Source organism: Nelumbo nucifera, chromosome 4 (assembly GCF_055504915.1).
Source record: "Nelumbo nucifera cultivar China Antique chromosome 4, China Antique-T2T, whole genome shotgun sequence".
Classification (NCBI taxonomy): domain Eukaryota; kingdom Viridiplantae; phylum Streptophyta; class Magnoliopsida; order Proteales; family Nelumbonaceae; genus Nelumbo; species Nelumbo nucifera.
This window is the reverse complement of record NC_142652.1, coordinates 46,387,045-46,409,190: the sequence shown is the minus strand read 5'-3', so window position 1 is coordinate 46,409,190 and position 22,146 is coordinate 46,387,045. Positions and strand designations below refer to the sequence as shown.

General features: G+C 35.1%; 1 protein-coding gene and 1 pseudogene across 6 annotated transcripts; one reads left to right on the top strand and one right to left on the bottom strand.

Moving 5' to 3' along the window:
• Positions 1 to 691: 691 nt before the first annotated feature.
• LOC109115386 (galactokinase-like) lies at positions 692 to 8,378 on the bottom strand. Of its 6 annotated transcripts, none has more exons than XR_016085407.1 (5): positions 8,065 to 8,378; positions 6,714 to 6,848; positions 6,193 to 6,327; positions 3,103 to 3,210; positions 2,703 to 2,935 (listed from the first exon to the last, which is right to left on the bottom strand). XR_016085407.1 is itself a non-coding variant. In XM_088902927.1 (4 exons), exons 1-4 carry the CDS (start codon positions 8,242 to 8,244, stop codon positions 1,610 to 1,612), a joined length of 534 nt encoding a protein of 177 aa, XP_088759053.1. In that variant the 5' UTR covers positions 8,245 to 8,378; the 3' UTR covers positions 692 to 1,609. The 6 variants fall into 6 exon arrangements, 4 of the variants coding, with proteins under 4 accessions (XP_088759053.1, XP_088759055.1, XP_088759052.1 ...); XR_016085408.1 differs by having other exon boundaries at positions 3,122 to 3,210; XM_088902927.1 differs by lacking the exons at positions 2,703 to 2,935; positions 3,103 to 3,210 and adding an exon at positions 692 to 1,693.
• Positions 8,379 to 10,284: 1,906 nt separating this feature from the next.
• On the top strand, positions 10,285 to 20,700 carry LOC104607040 (GDSL esterase/lipase At5g03980-like; annotated as a pseudogene).
• The last annotated feature ends 1,446 nt before the right edge of the window (positions 20,701 to 22,146 follow it).

The following is a 22,146-nucleotide window of genomic DNA, read 5'->3' as shown; positions in this document are numbered from 1 at the left end:
AAATATAACTGTTGTTACAGTACTAAAACAGAACTCAAACTTCACGTAGACGACATCAAATCAGTAGGAAAAGACATTCTTAAGTTTATGGATGTAAGCATTATAAGAAAAGGCAGAAATTACATATAATAAGTCCTTTGCAGTGAAAAAGATCACAAGTTTACAGGACTAACTCTGGCCCCCAACAATACCAAAGGTTTGACTATTAACTTCTAGCAACACAACATAGCATCGTTATTACCTAATCCACCATTAAGTTGTTTGGATAGTTACAGAGGTTTAGAAGTAGTTGATTTATATTATGTTCTTGGAGAATATGATTGCAATATTTTTCCTTTGATGTATTTGCTTTCTCTGCATTCAGCCTTGTACAGAATTTTTTGTCGGCAATGTTCAAATAGGAAATATCAGTCTCCCTCTCTCTCTCTCTAACAAATGCATACTAATAGGAGAAAACATTTAACATCTAATGGTTCTATAAGGTGAGATTAGATCAAGCTCTAAAAACTTGGAAATATGCTAAATTTTTTCTCTAAAATATAACAAAGATGAGTAGAAGAGCAAAATAAGTAGAGTGTGCAAATGAACGCATTCAAGAGGAGCAATCTAAAAGTACCAATGAGCATATAGAACTGCAACACATTTATATTTACATACATAGTAAAAAGCAAAAACAACTGATAATTGGCACGTAGTGTTTATCTCCTCTGGCTTACAAGACTCAAGTTTGAAGCAAGTGCAGCTCTAACCCTTTCTCCACTCTCATTTCCCTTCCCATCAAACAGAGGAAACTTCTATTCCATCAAATAACCCTCAGTTTCATTTGGTAGCAACTCACTCTGCTTGGCAAGAAAAGTATGTAGTAGACAACCCTAATAACAAAGGGGAAGAACTCATTGCATTTTTCTTTCCAATTCATAGAAAGAAGTTGTCGATGTGCCCTCACCCTTGCAAGTGCCTCACTAACCAATTCCATTCTGTGATTATGAGCAGAATTAAATGCCACTTTCATAGAATTTGAACCATCATATTGAGGAACCAAATTGCCCTCACTCAACTTAGAGGGTAACAAAAAACAAACTACCCAAAAGAAAATAAAACCGACTTGCTGAAGAAAACTTCATGTATTGATATATGGAAGATGGATATATATAGTGTCAAGGAAAATTCCAGATGTCAAGAAGAATGTCCATGTTGATAAACTGATTCGAACAATCTGGAATTTAGAGACTATAAGTTACTATTACATATTCTTCTAATAACCCCCCTCAAGTTGGAGCAAGGGTATGTTGGATACCCAACTTGCTTACTAGTGTAGAAAATGGAAAAGGCCCTAGAGGTTGGGTGAGGAGGTCTACTGGCTGATCTTTGCTGGAAATGTGATGAGTAGCAATTGTGTTGTTTGCAATGTGTTGGCAAATGAAGTGACAGTTGATTTCGATGTACTTGGTTTGTTGATAATATACAAGATTATTGGCAATGTATAGAACCACTTGACTGTCACAATAGAGATGCATCGGACCTTTGATGGTGATTCCAAGATCATGAAGGAGTACACACTCACCCCAAAAAGTAATTGGAAGATTAGCTTGAAATCTGAAAGCACGGGCTACCTCCAACAAGTGTTGGTGTTTGCATTCCGCAATGCCATTTTGTTGGGGCATGTCAATACAGAATCGTTGATGTATAATCCCTGAATGCAAATAAAATTATTGCACAGGTCTAGACAAGAATTCAAACCCATTATCTAATCTAATGTAGCATTATGTTATGTCTTAACCATGTGACAAAATGAGACCAAGAACAGAGTATTCGCCTTATGTTTCATCAAGTAAACCCATGTGTTGCGAATACAATCATCTAATAAGAAAATAATGAGCCCCACTATGGGAGGGTGTTTTTTATCCACCCCAAATATCACAATGTAACAATTCAAAAGGTATTGTAGACTATGTAGCACTGATTGGAAATGGAAGTTTAATAAGTTTTGCCTTATAGAAAATTTCACAACTCTAGTCTGCATCATTAGGAGAATGACCAGAAATGGCGGTGAAGCATGGAGAAGATACATGCCGTAAGTGTTAATGCCATAGTATGTATGTCGATAGTGGGGTAAAAGCAATGGTGGAGTTATGAGCTGAGGTGGATGGTGGGTGAAGGTAGTATATTCCATTCCACATCTTACCCGTCCCAATCTCTTTCCTCGAGACTAAGTCCTATAAAATACAGAAATCAAGGTAGAAAGTGATGGCATAATTCAATTGAGAGGTTAATTTACTGATAAAAAGTAGATTGCAATGGAAATCAGGAACACAAAGAACATGATCTATAGGAAGCTGAGGTGTGATCTCATAGGAACCTTGTCTATAGTTATATATCCAAATCTATAACCACATATTTTTACAAAACCATAACTATAGTTCTTCTATTTATAGCTATGGTTTGTTACATAACCGTAGCTAAATGTACTAACCTATAACCACGGTTTTTTTTGTTAAAACTGAAGTTTAAATACTCTAACCTATAGCTACAGTTATTTGATAAACCATGGCTAAAAGATGCAATATATGCCCAAAACATAGCTAATTGTTTCAATATATGGAAAAACTATAGCTATATTCCAAATAAAATAGTAAAATTAGGACAATTAGGAATGCCACCTTAAAGCAATACCTATTTTATTCAATTATTCATACATCACATGAAAATATTTATTTTATTGTAATAATTCAATACATGCCACATAATTTGAATACATCGATTGCTCTGCCAAAAAAACACATCCATTGTTTAAAATGTGTATTACAAATGTCAAATTTCCCTAAATACATATTAAAGTCTACATGACTTGTAAAAAAATAGTGACATTTTAAATATAAAATAATTATCCATTGTTTTCAACTATGTTTTAAGAGTCACTCCTTGCATCTTTAACCTACAAAGAAAAACAAAAAAAAAATAGAACATTGATTACTTTGATGATCTAATTAAATATGCAATATACAATAAAAAAATGTGAAGATAGGTAACAAAATCCACTAGTATTTTGTTTAATGCAAGATAAATTTTGAAATTCTAATCAACATGTAAAAAATGTCTTACAAGTGCCAATTTGTCTTACTACATATAATAAACCATGATAAAAATGAAAAATATTGATCTCAATCACTTCATCCATGTATGTTGTTACTCCTTACATATACATCCAACCTAAAAAGCAAAACAAAATAAAAATTAATATTTTTGCATTAATATATATATATATATATGAAAATTTCAAATATAAATTACATGGTTTGAAAAAAAGCAAAAAATGTCTTACATATGAATCCATAAAGAACACTACAACATAGCTCTTAGAAATTAGCAATTACAAAGATTTGGAAAATGTAACATGTCTCCAACTACCTGCCAGATATTGACTGTCCCTTCAACCCAGCTAAAAGTTTATGGTAATTTCATTAACTCAAAACAAACCAATAGTTCCTCATAAAGTTTGCTATAATATTTGGTCCATATATGGAAATCATATTGCTGGTCAAGACTTGGAAGTTGTGGCTCAGAATATAGACCCCTAACTCCACCTACAGGCTATAGGGTTCAGTCACTAGATCCATTTCTCAAGAGCAAAAAGGAACACCCATATATTTATCCATCTGCACTTGTAGTCATGCCACAGAATATGACCATATATCATACCATGAACATATATACTTTCCCTGTTATGCATGGGTATCTTAGTACCTAAGCTTCAATTAAATGTAAGAAAAGATGCCCACCCATATTACCTGAGTAACATAACAAGTGCACTACAAAAGCATGAAAACACTAAAAGAAACAATAATTGGACATTTAAAATGAAATGCACCTTAGGTTTGATGAGACAGTGTCCTTGAAATCATGGACACACTTAGCTTCAGAATACACATGAGAGGCTCGTTGGAATAACCATTAAGCAAGTCAGAAGATCAACTTGAAGAACAAATAAGTTGCCATTCATCTCAAATGTAAAAAAAGGTCATATTCATAGTATCAAATTAACTAACTTTAATATCTATTCCAGCATTTCTTATAGATGATTTGGCATAAACCAAAGCAAACTTAAATGCAAACCACTTCAGATTTAGGAACTTGATCATACATTCATCAAGGTAATCCACAAAGCTTAAAACTAAAATCATATAACTAGCTTAATTTCACTAGCTTATTGGAACATATGGTAATTGATATCAAAGTTTTAAGATCTGGACCAGACCGGATGTTCGAACCATTAGACCAAGGAACAAAAGACCATTCCGATTTTTTAGAACCCTGGGTTTTAAATTTCTCATAAAACGGTAGAACTGGTCAAAACCCAGCAGAACTGTTGAAAGCCAGCTGCGTTTCGACAACACAACCGGTTTTAATGACCCACCCAGGTTGGTAAATGCTCTAAAACTTAAAATGCAAATCTTAAGATTCAAACTTGCAACCTAACATTTAGCTAAGTTCGCTTATTACCATTAATCCATCTTGTTATTTGTACTTAAATTTGTGTTTCAAATATACATACGTACATACATATAATTAAATATATGTAAATATAAAACAATGAATTAATCATCCCACCAATGCATAAGATGTGTTATGTCTTGCAAAAAGTTCTAAATATATTAAGTATGCAAATCATAGCCAAAACGTTTGACCCATGACCCGAGAAGCATTCTGGTTTTGTGTCCGGTCCCAGTCCTAAAACATTGATTGATATAATCAAAGAGTTGGGTTTCATATGTACATACAAATGAGCTATTCTAGTCTTAAGCTTTTGCACAAACAGGCCAAACATTGAAGAGAGGAGGCTCAAGTCAGGGTGGCATCCAGCATACAACTGAGTTTGTAGGAGGCCTGCCTCTACTTCTCTCAAAGTCATTACATTACTTAGAAATGTTTATGCAGGACCTAAATAGGTGCCTTCTCTCTAAAAGACCTATAGCTCATGAGGATTTGCACAAGAAAATATGTTCAAAATGTTAAAACTACCATTATGCATCATTAGTTTCAAAACAAACTTCTAATGGTATAGGCTTTCTCTTAATAACTATAGTGTATAGATTACTCATAGATCATGCAACTAATGAAAAAAAAAAAAAGAATATGAGTTACGTGAGCAACACACCCCATGATAAATCCTCCTTGTAGTTCCTGAGTTTGAAGGTCATCTACTATTAAAATTGATTCCAAATTTTTTAAACATGGGTTGGAATGGTCGGTTTCCCTTTTTTCAGTTTATTATAACAACTTCCTTGGAGAAGTTGACTTTGTTATATCAATCACAATATCAGCTCCTTGTGGTAGATACTTGTGCAAGGAACATGTTGCTTCCAAATCTTGCACAAATGAGAAAAGCACTGTCCCCAGAAGACACTTATTCTGATATTTAGCTGCTATAACACAGTTCAAAAAGTATGAGGTTGGCCCATACAAGATTTGAGATTAAGTTGCTTCTGGGGAGTAAAAGTATGGTCCATACGTGAAAGAGAGTGAAAGCATGGTCCATGGTGTGTGGGAGTAAAAAGGAACTCCAACCAATTTGCTTTGCATATGGTTGGCTGATTCAAAGTAGTTGAGATTAAGGCTGAGTTGAGTTGAGCTGACTACTTTGATCTGCATGTAGAACTACAAACCAAAGCTTGAAAATTCACGAATATATGGACGAGTATATCTACAAATTGGTGGTTCAGAGTGGAAATACCCCTCATGGCCCATGGGCAATGATTCTGGTAATCTTGTGATTAAGCTACAGTGCATTCTACATCAAAAATATATTTAAACATGAATCTTTTCTGTGGGATGATGGAGTAATGTAGCCAAACCCAAATAGTTGGAGTAAGGCTCATTTTAGTTAAACTGGGTATGCATATCAAGAACTAACAGATAGACAGGGCAACTGTCAAACAACCTAACTCACAATCCCAAATGTATACAAGAGAAATTTCCAAAAACCCAAGATCCAGGGCATATACAATGTATACAAGATATGTACCTCATTAGACTGTATGTTACCACATATACAATGTAGAAAGCAAGAATGAAGAGACAAATTTCAATTGCATCACCTCATTTAAACTAAAACTGAACCTTGAAGGCTTTGTATTACACATAATTATGATACCAAAGAAATTCTCAAAATACAGCTCAAATCTAAGAAATTACCTGAAATAACTTATAGTGCTTTGCAGCTCTTAGTACATCCAATGAGGTTGGAGAACTACCCAAGACAGAAGGCAGATTTTCCTCTGTGATTTTCTCAGTTTCTTCAGCAATATATGGCTCCTCCTTCAAAAATTCCTGCAAGGCAGAAGGAAAACATAAGCTGATTGATGATAATATAAAATAAAAATTATCTGCAAATAACAAGAGCAAAACTATGAGAAAAAGCTGTCCCCTTGCTTCTTAGAAATGGATCAAACTTTGTCAAACTCAAATGATATGGAGGTAGAACATGGAAAAATGTATAAATAATATAAGATCAAATCTAAAGCAGAAAAATAGAAAAGTAAAAAAAGAAAAAAAAAAAAAAACTTATTGAAGTGATAACAGCTGTAAGATCCCAATAGAAAGTAAATTATAGAACTTACAATTTTTTGAGTAAGGTTAAACAGCTAACATAAGGTACCAAAAAAATTGAAGTATATAAGCTAGGCAAGAAAATATGAGGAAAAAATATGTGCTACCTTGACAGCAAGAACAGGATCTGAAGAACCACAATTGCTAGAAAATGACACACATAATCCCTCAACATCAGAAAGAGTTTTCACTTCGGAGATAGCTTCTTGAGGCATCATCCCAAGCTTTATACCAAGGACAACCTGCAGATGTTTCTTAGAATCTCAGTATCTTACCCAAGGTTCAAAGTATTGATACATATTGTAGTGCATCATACAATATGTATTGGTTTTCAGGGTAACCGACATGTGAAATACTAATATTTAGGTTTTATTAATAGGTTTAAATAATAATAAATATTAGAGTATCCAGATAAAAAGACTAAAGTTTGATGTCCTTAACTAAGCATTCCCCCAAGTAGACAAGCCCTCAGTTCAGAAGATCTTTGAAATCCATACATAACCTCAACCAGACCAAAAGGTATCCTGATAAAAAAATTGGCAGAACAAAAAGCCTCCTATAATTGATTGTCTCATTTTCACTTTGAATCCTAAATCGTTCAGGTTGCTACTCAATTTGTTTTATTGAATTGGGGTCATATAAAAGAATTGTTTAAATTAAGGTCTCTTCAAACTACAATAAGGATCAGGTTGAGTACTGTCCATTATGAAAGAAATGCCATGAAGAAAAAAAAAATTGAGAGACAGAAAGAGTAAAGAAAAGGACACTTATAGTGGACTCTCTCTTAAGCAAGTAATTTCCCTCCAGCAGTTTCCTAAACCAATTCCTACACCAGAAAGAATTTTCTATTGCCTCAGCTAGTAGGCCTACATTTATTTCCTAACATGAGTGCCATTTATTCCAATCACACGGCTGAAAATTTTGCCTTTTTTTGCAACCCATCCTTTGATTGTGCCATCTTTTATCCTGTTAATTTCTCTATAGAACTCACATGCCTCTGTTTCAAGAACATCAGTGCCTTTACATATTAAATGCTGTAATTGTTATCTTTTGTTGGTATAAATTTGGTCCATGCCTGATGTCTATTAAACCAGAAAAAATACATAAGTTAACAGTCACTCACCATTAAATAGTAATTCAAAGAACAACCAAAAGAAAGTGTCATCATATTTTAAAGAAGAGATTGGAACCCAACTATAAACCAAGAACGTTACCACTGAGAAAAGTAAAATTCACCTATCATCTACCAAAACAAAGGAGAAGGGAGATGAAAAAAGAAAAGAACTCTTCCTTGGTAAAGATTCACATCAAAATTGCTCAGCCATTAGGCAAGAGCATTTATCTTAATTGTTCCTTTAATCATACAGATCAAGGCTCCAATGATTGTTAATATAGGAAAAAAGACGCGCACAGAAATGGAGAGTAGGAAAAAAAGGGAAGGAGACCCTTTAACCATACTACGCACAAAGCTCCTTTAACCATACCAAGCACGTCCCTAGGAGCCAATACTTCGCACATCTCCACCAACTTCTCCCGAGCCTCCGCCATCAAACCTTTCTCCACGGCCGTGGTACTCCTCCCGCCTCTCATCTTCCCCAATGCTGGCAGAACCAGAACAATCTCCGCAACCCTCTTCATGTCTCCATCCAAACCGATAATAATCAGGATAATATATCTAGAACCAGAGTCAACTCATTGATTCTGATTCCTAGAACCATAACCAACCTAATCAGTTCATGAACATTGGGGTCGGGTTGAATCTGATCCACTGAATGCTCTATTTCTATGTAATATAAAATAGCATATATATTATCTATAATATACATATATTTAAATATACATGGGTCAAGTTAAGCCCAAGGTGGGTTTAAAGTATTAAGCCTATGCCCAACCCTAAAATTTGGGGCTCTAATGAGGGTCCAAGCCTTGACCAGGGCTTAAACACAAAATCTAGGTCTAAGATCAAAATTTTCCAACTTGTTAAAATGATCACTCTTGTTTTATGGCAAAAATAATAGGGTAAGGTGCCTTTAGTACTTTAAGACCAATTCATTAGTACTTTGGTTAGACTAGTTTGGTAGATGTTTTTGGCTTTTTTTTTTGGAGTAAATAGGGTTAAGTGTATGATCGAATTAGTTAAGGGTTGGGTCATGGTTTAACAATAATCAATTTTAATTAACCGAATAAGAATTAATACTATTTTAGAAATTATTTTCCTTTTATTAATGTACTCATGAAATTATTAATAATTTATTTTATAGTTTAATCATTATTGAATAGAAATCATTAATTATTATTGTTATGCAATAGTAACGAGCTAATGATTTGTTAATTATTTTCATTTACTCTAATAAATTCTTAATTATTAATTTACTATAAAAAGTAATTAATAAATAATAAATATTTTAAATGAATATTATATGATTATTATTTATGAGCTAAGGAATAAAATGATTGTAGCTAAAGATGATTAACTCCGTAATTATAGCCACGGAATTATAGTTATCTGTGGCTATAGTGATAAATAGTTCTTTAGCCACGGACAGAATAACTTTTAACCACGGATAAATTGTCCGTAGCTAAAGATCAATTTCTGCTTTTGTAATTTATATCCACGGATACATTATAACCGTGGTTATAAATATCTTTTAGCCACGGATATATTACAACCGTGGCTATAAATATCTTTTAGCCACGGATATATTACAACCGTGGCTATAAATATCTTTTAGCCACGGATAGAATAACTTTTAACCACGGATAAATTTTCCGTAATTAAAGCTCAACTTCTGCTTTTGTAATTTATAACCACAATTACATTATAACTGTGGCTATAAATATCTTTTAGCCACAGACAACATAACTTTTAACTACGGATAAATTGTCCGTAGCTAAATCTCAACTTCTGCTTTTATAACTTATAACCACGGATACATTATAACCGTGACTATAAATATCTTTTAGCCACGGATAAATTTTCCGTCTCTACATCTCAACTTTTAGCCACAGACAAATTTTCCATAGTTATATCCCATGTGTTAGCTACGGTTTTTTCGACCGTAGTTAAAGTGTCATAGCTATAGCCTTATTTTCTTGTAGTGTGTAGAAATAGACCTGTTTATGGATCGGGCCGGGCTTTTACTTGTCATTAATGGAAATATGCCAAGCCCGAGCCTGAGCTCGGCCTATGGGCCTATAACTTGGGCCCGAGCCCGGCCCTAATAAAAAGCCCAAAGCCCGACCTAATAAAAAAAATTACAATTTTCCCTATTCAAATTAGAATTAAAAATTCAGATGGCTTTTTTTTCCTATTTAAATGAACAATGGGCCTACAAAATGGTTTTTTTCCCTTTCTTTTACGTTTTAAAACACAGTTTTACATTATTAAATCAAAAAATTTATTCAAATGGACATAATCACATAACCCATTTTAAGTCTAATTTTAGGTCAGGCCGGACTATTTTGACAAAACACGAATCCGGCTCGAATTTATTGCGGGTCAGGCTTTTTTGTCCGAATTTAAACCCACGGGCCTATAAACATGTTCAATCCCGTCTGGAACCGGGCCGGGCCGGGTCGGGTCGGCCCATCGGGCCACCCGGCCCATGAACAAGTCTATGTAGAAAGCACGACAGGAACCAGCTGAGTCAAAACCAAATCGCCTTTCAATAGACTTGAATGGAGCAGCGTGAGCCAACCGAAAAAGATGACTGGGCGGTGGTGGAAGCAGAGGCCATGAGAGATGAATGGAGAGAAATTCTTGTGGTATCGGATTTTCCTTTTACGTCTTTTGCTGGCGGTGCCTCTCGTCCCTTCCTTGTCTGCCATGCTCAGAGATGACACTGTTAGTCTTGCCAAGCTAATTTGCTGGAAAGGGTAATTTGTGGATTAAAAAAATTAAAATAATTGAATGAAAATCGTTTTTGAAGTTAATTAACGGAATAGGGATCTTCGTGTAACGGCTAAAGTTCAGGGGGGCTTTTGTTGCAAATTAAAATATAGAGGGTCTTTGTCATTGCCCCTATAATATTATAGGGGTCTTTGTAATTTACCCTTTTATAAAATGAATGACTAATTAATTTGAATTGTTTTTTTATCAAATTCTTATTCCACTGCTTATTTAGGATGTTGCAGCTTTTCTGAAGATATAAATATACATATACTATCTTTATTTTTTTTGTCACCTCTCTCTAAGTATATTAAATTTAATTAATAATGACTAAATAAAATTTATGATTTTATAATATTGTAGGACAAAGAATCATGTTGCGACAATGCTTCTTGAGTTGAAGGATTATTTTTAAAGAAAGCAAGATTACATGGAGATGTGGAGTACTTGAGCTCACTTTGTTTTTACTAGTTTTTTTATATGGAATATAAATTAGATTGTTATGCTTTTATATTTCTTAAGAATTTAACTAAATATGTTTATTTCTTAATTAATTCCTCATGGATTTATTCTTTTTTACACTTAAATATTTTTTGCTGCCACATTTAAATAATTTTTTATTTACATAGAAAAACATGTATAATAAGTATCAAGTTTATAAACATTCAGGCCAATACAATTATTCTTGTGTTTAAGTCAATATTTTAAAACCTAGTTACAAGGTTAAACTATTTTTCCTCCTTGGTCAATGGATCAAAAGTTGAACAATCTAGATCCACAACTCAATGCCTCAACCTGTAATGCTATTAATTCAAAAAAGAAGAAATAATACAAAAACTAGATAATCCACTGAACTGTTCAGATGCATCATTGACTCCAATTGGGCTTGTGACTCGAGTGATAAGGAATCAAAGATTGAAAATACTATTTTTAGAATTTCAATAATAATTTCTAAAGATATTAATTAGTGTTATGGGCAGAAAGCGAAGATAATGAACTTGAAGTTAGTAATGAGTCAAATAATTCAACTTGACCCACTTTGGAGTATAGAAATTCATGCTTGGGGTGTTCGTGTGTCTAGCTCTAAGAATGGCAATGGGGCAGGGTAGGGCTGGGTTTTGCCTACCCGCCCCAAACCCCGATGGAGAAAGAAATTCTAACCCCACCCCCTTTCCTCCGAATTTTCCCTGCCCCATCCCAATCATTCCTACTTTTATACTTACAATTTTATTTTATTTTATTTTTTTGAAACATATTTAGAACTATTTTATACTATATAACAAAATATGATGTAATATAATATATAATATTATAATATAATATAACATATATTAATAGTTATATATGTATTATGTTACATAATATAGTTGGGGCAGATTTGGGGTCGAGGTTGGGGCCTCGTCCCTGATCCCCATAGTTTTAGGCTTCCCTAAATCCACCCAAACCCCAATCACAAGTCAAAAAAACCCACAATATATAATATTATAATAAAATATAACATATATTAATAGTTATATATGTATTATGTTACATAATATAGTTGTTGGGGCAGGTTAGGAGACGAGGTCGGGGCAGTGTGGATAAATCCCCAGAGTTTTGGGTTTCCCTTAACCCACCCCAAACCATGATTAGTAGTTGAAAAACCCGCCCCAACTGAGATGGCGTAGGGCCTGCAAGGACAGGTTAAATTGCCATATCTATCTAGCTTTACACTCAAAGGAGGGTGTCGGGGATGACAACCTGGAATTCCACGTCAAGGCGATAGATTTCATATCTCAGTCAGAGAAAAGGGCAATAGTATTTGTTTTGATTTCATGCATTGGATATTTGTTTTGAGATATTATATAAACATATACACAATGATGGTGATGCAGACATATATATATTATTATGATTGTTTTGAGGTATTGTATATGCATTGGTTGAAGTTATTTGCAGCTTGATAGATGATTATAAATGCATTGGATTTAATTTACTGCAATTTATGATTGTGATTCATTTCTTACCATGGTGGTGTTGATTATAAATATATGATACTGTTTACAAGTTTATTAGTAAGTGTTTGGTGAAACCAAACATCTTGCAGCTTGATAGATGATATATTTATAGTTTCAGTTATAGGTTATAGATGTATTGGATTTAATCCATTGCAATTTGTGGTTGTTATTCATCTCTTGTCATGGTGCATGGTGTCTAATTGCGAATGTATGATCTTGTTCACAGGTTTGACAAAGTATGTATTTGTGTCTTTATAGATATTCATGTGGAAAAATATTATGTTGTGTTCAAAGGCTGCCAACCAAGGATCTATTTCACATGGGCAGAGTTTAATGCCCAAGTGCATAGGCTTAGTAGAGCAATTTTTTGCTCATATAACACCTACGAAGAGGCAGTATTCTAGTTGCAACAATACAAGTGCAATATATATCCAATACCCCAACACCAAATAGTTGGGAACACCTCTAGGATTCATGTAAGGAATATTGACACAAAGGTAAAGGTGTCAAAAGAACGTCGCTTACAATCAATAGTTGTTCTTGTGTTGGTGGTCAATTTGGTGGTTATGTCATTCTTATACTGTTTAAATGATGCTTGCAAATATTTGGTAGTTAAGAACTTAGTGAATTACATGGGAGCATTAGGATGGGGTCCATACAGAATTTAGTGAATTACAATGCTAACACATTTGGGTAAATGCAAAAACCTTCCCTAAAGTTTTTGACAATCATAAAAACCTCCCCTTTAGTTTCATTTTAACCAAAACCTCTCCTAAACTTTTAAAGAATTTGAAAAACCTCCCTTCCGTACGGAAAACGTTAAACCAGTGTATCAATTTTGTTGAAATGTCCATTTTACCCTTTTGTAAGTTAATATACTTTTACTGAAATGCCACCATTTGAAAATCAACCAAAAAACTCCCTTTGACCTATTTATCCTTTTCTAATCCCTGAACTCATACGAGGAATGCAACTCTTTGATCTTTCATCCAAACTCTATGGGTTCCAACAAAGAGTAATCCTAAAACGTCTTTGTCATTTTATTCCTCCTCTTTCAATGTCCCTTCACTCCATTGACTCAAGAAGAGGCAGTTGTTGACTCTTTCATCGTTGAAGCTTACTCCATTCAAGTAAAGAAGCAACATTCGATGCTTGGGACAATGGGGTTTATTTGAACTCCATTGACCTCTCTAACAACTTTCTTCAAGGCGGGTTTTTGAATTTGTTCACAAACATGTCAAGTTTACAGAAGATTAAGCTTGCATACAACCAGTTTAGGTTGAACATTTCAGAGATTGCATTACCTTATGTGCTTTCCTCTATTGATCTCCACTCAAATCAACTCTATGTGTTCGATAGTGGATGCCCCTAACTCCAATCAGATTGATGTACATTATGTCATTTATTGTAAATGAATAAAATGCACAATTGATTCATGTGATTTGCTGTGTTTCTGTGTAATACCCTTAAACTAGACACTTATGAGACCCGTGTTAATTTAGAATCTTCACAGTCATTGGATCAATCTGGGGAGATTTATCTTGCCAAGGTTGACACTGATGTGTTGCCAAGTTAGTTGAGGTGGCTTGTCTCAACTGCCAGGGTGAGACCTGAGGTACATGCAATGTGGGTTTTCTTAAAACCTTGAACCGGACCAAATTCCAATATTGCCCTGGACCTTGGAGATAGATGGGAAAAACTGGAATGTTACACCTAACCCCTAGACTCGATTATGGTACTGCACTAGGTGTCAGATTGGGTTGTCTTTGATATGCCAATCAGTGAGATCCTTAGAGGGGGTCAAAACTTGGGTATGTTGGAACGGTCCAAGAATTCACCTGAGTGGGTGATCATAGTGACAAGATCACCCCCTTTGTCAGACAAAATGAATGATCGGGGAATGCACTCTCTCTAATGGAAAGCAAAACTGTCGACAGTTGATTTCAAACATTGAAATTTTTTTTTGCAAAATATATTTATATAGAGATATACATACATACATATATATATATATATTATGGTTTCAAAATATTTGCAAAAAGGTTTTAATTCCCGGGATCCATGTGAGTAGAGAGTGCACCACTGTACCTTGCAGCCGAGGGAGAGGTCCTCTCTTGTCGAGTAGTGTTTGATCATTATGGGCTGAGAGGTTAAGTGTAAAACCATTGAGGGTAATATCTGATGGGTTAATTTTGCATCTACCCACAGTTCTTGGGTTTTCATAAGGTGGCTGGATCCAAGAACCATTTAGTGTAAATGTTGGGCCTATTAAGAGCCCATGATGATGGACTCGAGGGTTCACTATCTCCTAAAGTGAATTCGGACTGGCCTTGTAGCAAAAGTTGGGCTGAGCCCATGTGGCTGATGTGTAGATCGATGTAAGGGTCCCATGCCATGCAAAGAGAGCCAATTGGGCAACGGGTTAAGGAGCAAGTGAGCACATTAGCTTAATGGGCCTAAAGCCCAATTCGAACTGGGCTTAAGTTAGTAAATTAAAAGGAGGCAAGATCCGATTTATAATCTGATTAGGATTAGATGAAAGGATAAGATAAGTCTTATCCATTTAAGAATCTAAATCCAAATATCAGATTAGGATCAAGAAACTCTCTCCTAATTAGATTAGAAGGTTGATCCAAAGAAGACTATAAATAGGGACAAATTCCTTAGTTTCAACACACAGTAATCTGCAGAGTTCTCCCCAATTCTTGCCACCCCTACCCAGTTTGATCTCCACTTGTGGAACTGATCAAGAAGTGTTTCTTGATATTTCTTCTTGGTAGAAGAAGCAATCTAAAGTCGTACTCACTAGCTCAGTTTGGTTCTTGCTGAAGAATCCCAGTTCTTGTTGAAGAGCCATCTTGCTGATCCTGCTTCACCCCGCACTATATCATCTTCAGTGAAAGTGGATTTTGGTATTTTCCTTGGGCGTGAACACTTTCTTTGGGAGTTACTACTCCTTTGTATCAGATATATCCCTCACTTCCTATTGGTTTCAGATCTGGTTTAGTTTTGTTTCAAGAATGATCCTTGAAAATGCAATTTTTTAAAAGGGTATGCGATTCTCAGATGGGAGAGAGAAAAACTTTTGAAATTTCGCCCAACCTTCCTGCAGGGTTCGTCCATCCATATGATGGATCTCTCATTCCTTCACTATGGGCCACTATCAACACTTTTAGACATTAACAAAATCAGATTTTCTAGAGCTTGTAAACAATCAAATCACAGGTGAGATTCTAGAGTTTAGTGAAGGTTCGGGTTTGAAACTGCTGAACTTGGCAAGCAATAGAATTTCAGGTCAAATCTCAAATTCAATCTCAAACTTGATTGAACTAGAAAGGTTTGATGTTTCAAGGAACTAGATTAAGGGCACCATCCCTACAAGCTGAGACCAATTACCAAAGTTGCAATTTGACTTGTCCATCAATACTCTTAGTGGCAAGACATCAATGATCTCAATGGCAAAATCCCAGACAACTTTGTAAGCCTACAGAGTCTCAAGCATGCATATTTCAGGGCAAACAAACTTTGTGGAGGGATACCACAAGGGAGGCCATTCAACATTTTCCCTATGGCTGCTTACGCCCACAACCAATGCTTATGTGACAAGCCCATGCCACCTTGCAAGATAAACAACCTATAGGAGTAGGGTCAGTGAAATGCTGACCCAGCTGCTAATGGGAATTTTTCATGCCCTATCAACATTGTTAAATCATAATATCATATTAAGAGACAATTATATTTCATAATAACTGAAATCCTTTATTTTTCTACTGAATACACTATTACACTTATTGTTTGCTTGTTTTTCAAGGGAAGCAGTCCATTGCATTTGATAGTGAATTTAGTTAGCTTTGTACTCAATACTATTTAGGCTATTTAAGAATAAGAATTACATCATTCCTTGTATTAGTAGTCGATTGTTCCATTAGAATTGCGAAGACATCGAAGAGCACATTTATAGGCATGTTCAACTGAATCATTGTAGATAGATAGATAGATAGATAGAGAGAGAGAGAGAGAGTGTGTGTGGAATTGAAATTGGATTGCTATTATGAAATGGATCCCATTAACAAAACCCAATGATCACAACTAATTTAAGCATTTACAGATGGTAGTCAACCCATACATTAAGGTTACTCAAAATGGTCTCTATGAATATATCTTATAATCTACTCTTCTGCTTCTGCTTTTGCTTCCATTTCAGCTTCCTCTTCCCTCTCTGAGCTTCCTTACTCCTTGTATAGTAAACAGACATTTACAATAATGTTATTAATACTATGACATCAAAATGAGAAAAATCAGAAGTAAATAATTCAGTGTGTTAATAAGGAAAATAAAATAAGCACAAAAGTACCCAAATTCATCTTGATCTTAGAATCAAGGCTACAACTATGCATATCGATAAGCACCATGGGGGCATCCTTATTACATTCTTCACTGCAAATCAACAGAAACCCAACTCCCATCATTAACTAGTAAAAATTAAGAAGCTGCCTTAAGCCCAGTACTTGAGTAATGCTAATAACAATTTAGCAACATTAGAAACAAATCCGCATGGAATCAAAATACTACACAGACTTCCTCCCAGAAACCAAGAAACAACAGATGAAGATGCATAGAAACAAATCACAAGGCTTAACAAATAGACATTCTGATAGCCCAAAAATCTCAGACAAATAGAACAATTAAATAATAGATGAACTACTGATTGAAAAGATGAACCATAGCATCTAGTGAAAGCGCTTTCATCCTTGGCACATTTCAGAGTATTTTTCTCCACTTTGACCCTCTTTCTTGCTCTCAGAGTAGACTTTGATGAAGCTCCCGCCATGTTTTGTTCAACAGAGAGACCAAGCTAGCGAGCTAGAGAGAGAGAGAGAGAGAGAGAGAGAGAGACAGATTCAGTGGTGAAAGAGTCAAGGGTTGCCTCTCTTGAGTCGATGGAGTTTGAAGGGACATTGAAAGAGGAGGAAGAAAATGACAAGGATTACACTTCTTTTGAACCGATAGAGTTTGGATGAAAGATCAAAGAGTTGCATTCCTCGTACAATTGAGTTTAGGGATTAGAAAATGATAAATAGGTTGAAGGGAGTTTCTTTGGTTGATTTTCAAATGGAGGTATTTCAATAAAAGTATATAAACTAACTTACAAAAGGGTAAAATGGACATTTCAAAAAAATTGATGCACCGGTTTAATGTTTTTCGTTTGGGTTAGTGATGGAAGGGAGGTTTTTGTCAAATTCTTTAAAGGCCTAGGGCAGGTTTTTATTAAAGTAAAATTAAAGGAGAGGCTTTTATAATTATCAAAAACTTCAGGGGAGGTTTTTGTATTTAACCCAACACATTTGGTAGTTGATCAAGATAGATTGGATGGAATTAGACCATCCATGTTATAAACTGTTTGGGAGGGCTTTTAAGTTGATTGAGCTGCATTGATTGAGGGAAGAATCCATCAAAGATAGAATCACCAAAAAGTTGGGCTGGGCTCGGGTTGGGCCCAACCCAACCTTCTTCCCATCCCTTAAAATCTTATAAAACTATTTAATCTCAAATCTTAACTCACTTTTCACTATATATATATTAATCCTATGTTTTATTAGTATTTGTTTGTTGATGTTTTTATTGGTTCTCTTAGTACAAAATCGGAAAAATAAGTTTTTGAAGTGACTATAGTTTACTATGAGTTATGACTTATGATAGATCTTTTGTAGGCGCCAAACATTAGAGAAGAGATGAAGAATAAAACACTCAAAAACCATAAAATATGTTATTAAGGTTTTAGTCTTTTCATTTAGGATTAAGTGAAATGATTATCTTAAAAGAAAGACATGATAGTATGTAGTGAGGGTTATACAACTATCAACCCTAACCCAATCCAAAATAAAGTCAGATTCATGAATTTCAACCCTAACCCTAACCTGAGCATCAATCCGACCCAACCCAATCCAACCCGACTTTTTTCGGGTTGGGTTAGGGTTGAGTTCGGGCCAACCCAGCCCAAATTGGGCCTGTTTGACTTTTCAGAAGCGCTGAGGAAAAGTCCTCCCAAACAGGCATTAATGTTGGGCCCGTTTGGCTGTTTTTGATAACTGAATCTTTGATATTGCTAAAAAGAAGCTTCAGCCGAAGTCATGCTTTGGTTTTAAAACTGTTGTATATTTAGGTTTTTTGGGGTTAATATGTGGCGGCTTCTAGATCTCAGTAGGACTCATAAGGAAGATCATTTTAGGAAGATCTTTCCATAGCCCATATGACCAAAATATATAATGAGCTTTTGGGGTATTGTTTCCAATGATAATCCATTAATCCTTTGGTAAGTGCCAATTAATGGATGATTTAGTTGGTATTGAACTGGATGTTTTCAACTATGACATGAATTCGATTCTGGCTTACATTAGGGAGAGGATTTGGGTATATTACCAATATACTAGAAAAAAGGTAAAAGGCTTAAGCATACAATTTTTAAAAATTGACTTCATGTAAACTCTATTTTTTTTTTAAATAAACTTAAATGTATCTTGTGGTATGACCCAAGGTTTTTAAAATTGAACCGGACAACGAATCGGTCAGGGGTCTGATTCCCGGATTGAATGGTCCGACCATATGGGCCGGGCTACACTAGCATCGATTGGAAGTAGTTGGCTACCATCTTATATTTTCTTTTTAATTAGTTCTTCATTCATATCTTCATGGGTAATCGATTAAAAGTAGTTGGTTCTCTGCTTTCACTAGCTTCTTTTGGATATAACCGATGCAGATTTTTAATTTCTTTATTCTTATGATTTCTTTGAAATTTGTTTATTGGGTTCTTTTTATTATTTATTTCCTTCCTAGTTTCTGTTTATTGGGTTCTCTGTATCAGTTGGGTCAGGACTACTATTATATATACTGTTCATTGTTCTTTACAATAATCTCTCTCTCTCTTGATGAAAAAGAAAGAGTTTTCATTGGTCATCACAATCATCAGCAATCCATTAAGATTCTAATGCTATATCTATTTCTTCATTTTATGTATTAATTGCAGCTTCAGCCCTTCATCTCCCTTTTCTGAACCCTTACTCGGCAAGGGATGCCGACTTCAGTCATGGAGTGAACTTTGCAGTGGCTGGGTCTACAGCACTTGACACATCGTTCCTTGCAAAAAACAAAATTATTCCTCCAGTCAAGTCCAACTTGATTGGTTCAAAGACCATCTAAAATCCATCTGTTACACACAAACAGGTAAGTCACATTGAACACACTTGATTTAAATTATCTCAGTTACACCACAGTTACAGTTCTAAGAAGATTACTCTTCAGTTTCAGTTATTGATGAATTGCCTTTTTTCTTTGATCTTTGTTTAGAGTGTGCCCACAAGCTTGAAAGGGCCTTATTTCTAGTGGGAGAGGTTGGAGGGAATGACTATAACTATGCATTCTTTCAAGGAAAAACCATAGGAGAGATTCAGAGTTATGTGCCTCACATTGTCCAAAAAATCAAGGATGCTGCTAGAGTAAGTCATCCCTTTGTCTACCTCCTGAACATTACCATTTTATATTTTGATTGATTAGTTTATACTTTGTGGAATTTACATAGTTAAAATATTATTGCCCAAGCTTCATCCTCTCATGTTATGTGCAGAAAGTGATAGATCATGGCGCGCAGACAGTGATTGTTCCAGGGAATTTCCCAATAGGATGCATGCCAATTTATCTCACAGCTTTTAGAAGCGATGACCCAGCGGCTTATGATGAACTCAAGTGCCTGAAAGGTTTGAATAACTTCGCAATGTTTTACAATGATAACCTCCAAAGAGCCTTGAAACAGCTGAGGAAGGAGTACCCTGATGTCACTATTGTATATGCTGACTACTTCACAGCCCTTCACTATTGTATATGCTGACTACCTCCAAAGGCCAAACAACAATCATTCTGTAGCTTGATAGCAAAATTAAAACCGAATTATCAATCCCTTTTTCCTCATTTCATGTATCTTTATCTTGGAGTACCGGATTTGAAGAGAAATCTCTGCAGAAAGCCTGCTGTGGAACTGGAGGTGACTACAACTTTGATCTAACTAAGATGTGTGGAGCTCCTAGGGTTCCAGTTTGTCCTGACCCAGGAACACGCGTGAGTTGGGATGGCATCCATTTGACAGAGAAAGCTTACAAGTACATGGCAGATTTCCTCATGCACAGCATAATGCCAGAAATCCAATGTTATATTTGAATCTGTATGGGTGCAATAGTCACCAAGCTTGATTAGAAAGAGATTACTAATTCAAATGTTTGGTTCCTCGGTCTGTGTCTAGCTAATGTTTTATCCTTCTTGTATGCTTTCGTTTTTTTTCTCTCTCTCTTCTTTTGTCTAGTGACTAGTGTTTTAGCCATTAAATTTTTATTTAGGCCAGTGAATTTCATCTGTATTTGACATCAAAGTTAAAATTTTGCATTGTATTGGATTTCCATTGGTAGTCATTAATTATACCTTATATTGGTATGGTTTCGTCTGTTTACATTGTGATATAAAACTAGTGTAAAGAGTGATGTGAAAACAAGGTCTTAAAAGTCAGTCCCAAAACCGTTAGTGCAATTCAATTGGTTTGTCAGTTTAACCAACGGTTTGGACGGCCAGCCCCATCAAACCCCACTGAACCAGCAGTTTTAAACCATTGGACCAGTCCTGCCAATCCATATTCCTTTAATCAAAATGACAGTTTCACGTTCCTTGGTTTACCTCAATGATGTAATTTTCCTTTTCCAATGTTTGCCCCTGTGCATTACGTCTTTCCCATGGGTTTTGTTATCAACTTTTCCAATACTATTGAGTATGCATGTGTTCATATTTTTCTATAATTTTTTTTATTTCTATGTGTGTAAAAATAATACTATCATGTATACTTATTTTTTGTTTAATATGATATTGTATATATGCCTTTATGACATTAAAGGTTGACAGATTCGACCCAAAAGTTTAACTATTGATCTCCACTAAAAGGTAAAATAATTTCATTTTTGGTTAGTTTTAGATTATGTATTTTATTATCATCATCAATAAAAATAATCCTTGTTTATTAAACTTATTTTTTTAATTTGATTAATAAAAATATCATTAATATGTTTATTTTTTCTATATTTTTGTAGTTTTTATATTTATTTCTATTTAAAAATTTTATTATCTAATTATGACTTCATGGGTTGATTAATTTGGTTTGAATAGTTGAATTGCTTAATCATCACTTGGATAAAGAGTGGATTTGTTTTTGAGTAAGTTTTAAAAAATATTAATTTATATTGTTAAAAGTATTTGATGATGCGCAATCCGGCCGGTCTTAGCTGTCAACGACCTTGCCTCTGAATTGAGTAACTGGGGACCTGAAACGGGGGAGATGAAGAAGCTCCGGGGAGAACCCGGTGTAGAGGCTCCGAAGCTCAAGTTAGAATCCTTCAAAGGCAAGATAAACCAGATAGCACAAAGTTTGCATACCTCGTTCTTGGGAGGTAGGGAGCCTTTTATAACCACCTCGCGCACTCACTTCCAGGCTTCTGTCAAATCGGGCCTGACTATCTCTGAGCTCCTGCTAGTTTGGATGTCATCCCTTCTGGCCGGGCAGAACCGCCACTGCTCCTTTTGTCGGAACTATTTCTGCGGCTGGTGACGACGGTGGCAGGTGGC